The sequence below is a fragment of the Penaeus monodon genome, chromosome 34, assembly GCF_015228065.2.
Source record: "Penaeus monodon isolate SGIC_2016 chromosome 34, NSTDA_Pmon_1, whole genome shotgun sequence".
Taxonomy (NCBI): domain Eukaryota; kingdom Metazoa; phylum Arthropoda; class Malacostraca; order Decapoda; family Penaeidae; genus Penaeus; species Penaeus monodon.
Window position 1 is genome coordinate 12,145,158 of NC_051419.1, and position 1,264 is coordinate 12,146,421.

At 39.1% G+C, this 1,264-nt stretch overlaps 1 protein-coding gene across 1 annotated transcript in view; it reads left to right on the forward strand.

Moving 5' to 3' along the window:
• The first annotated feature begins 50 nt into the window (after positions 1-50).
• Positions 51-1,264, forward strand: part of LOC119594590 (cytochrome c oxidase assembly protein COX15 homolog) — a 6,059-nt gene continuing 4,845 nt past the window's right edge. The window contains 2 exon segments of the mRNA XM_037943631.1: positions 51-238; positions 1,089-1,248. Of these exon segments, the coding sequence (XP_037799559.1) occupies positions 194-238; positions 1,089-1,248 (205 nt within the window). The 5' untranslated portion in view covers positions 51-193.

Below are 1,264 nucleotides of genomic sequence, written 5' to 3' on the forward strand. Positions count from 1 at the left end.
TCCGACGTTTCTCTTACGTAAATCCGGCCTTAGAAGAACGCGCGAGACGAAATTACATCATTACGTGCCAGGAGTCCGGTGGGCGAGCGCACGGCAGGAAGGGCGAAGGGAACTCGGGGAGAAATCGAGTGAAGCGGAGGGAACGAGTCGCTGACCGAGGAATTAAAGAGAAAGAATTACAAGAGAATCCACCATGAGTGCTCTGTGCTTGGCGTCGAGGTTCTGTAGGGGTTTGAAGGTGAAAATGAGTTATTTATTATGTTTTTGTTGGCATTTTATGATTATGCAATGGGATTTGATTGCTATGTAACCTGCCTTTTGACAGTTTTACTTAATCAGGTAAATAACTCTTGTACATGACTTGCTTACTATCATTAGTGCAGTTTGTTACGCAATCCAAATCAGATTAGAAGTAAATTGTCAAAATTATGAGAATATCATTCATATTATTACTATTTTGCAATTTAAAGGTTTACCTGAAAAGAAGCATGCTCTAATTTATGTTATCAGTGTTTTATCGAATCCACCTGTATCGTTTTTATGAACTCTGATGAGATTTATAGAATCTGAAGTCTTGTACAATACTTGCACAGTTCTTGAGGATTACCTTGCCTGTCCCACTTAGTATATTCTTGCAAGAATAGTGTGCATTGGTTCCTTATGTGATAGTAAGGTACCGGAGAGGTGGGGTTTATTGGCCTTTGCTAAAGTGCAGGCAGGTGCTCAGGCCATAGATGTGGTGCAAGACCAGTTGCTAAATATATGCCAATATATAAGCAATTGATTAAATTAAATGTTCATAATCTTTCATCCATTTAAGTTTTCACTTTAGATCTTAACACACTCCAACTTTTATGTATTTTATCCATTTTATTCATATCAAATAGAACATGATAATAATGATTTAGCATCACTCCATACGTAAGTATAATACTGTTGTGCAATACTAATGACTATTTATGTAGCCTTTCTTCTCTTCCTTAATTGTAACTCATTCATCATTTCTCATTACAGCTAGTTTTTGAAAAATATTCTTTTAGTATTCTCTTAATTCCTGCAACAAACTACCACTCGGACCCATGCCACAGGTATCTCACATCCGGCCTGCTCTTGCAAGGACAACTGTGACAGTCGCAGCTGAGACAACCCAGAAAGTAGCCTTTGAAGAGATTCCTGCCGTCGGGAAGAAATGGGTTGGGCGATGGCTCTTCGGCTGCTCAGGGATGGTCTTTGGAGCTGTTGTTATAGGTTGGTTGGGATTTAT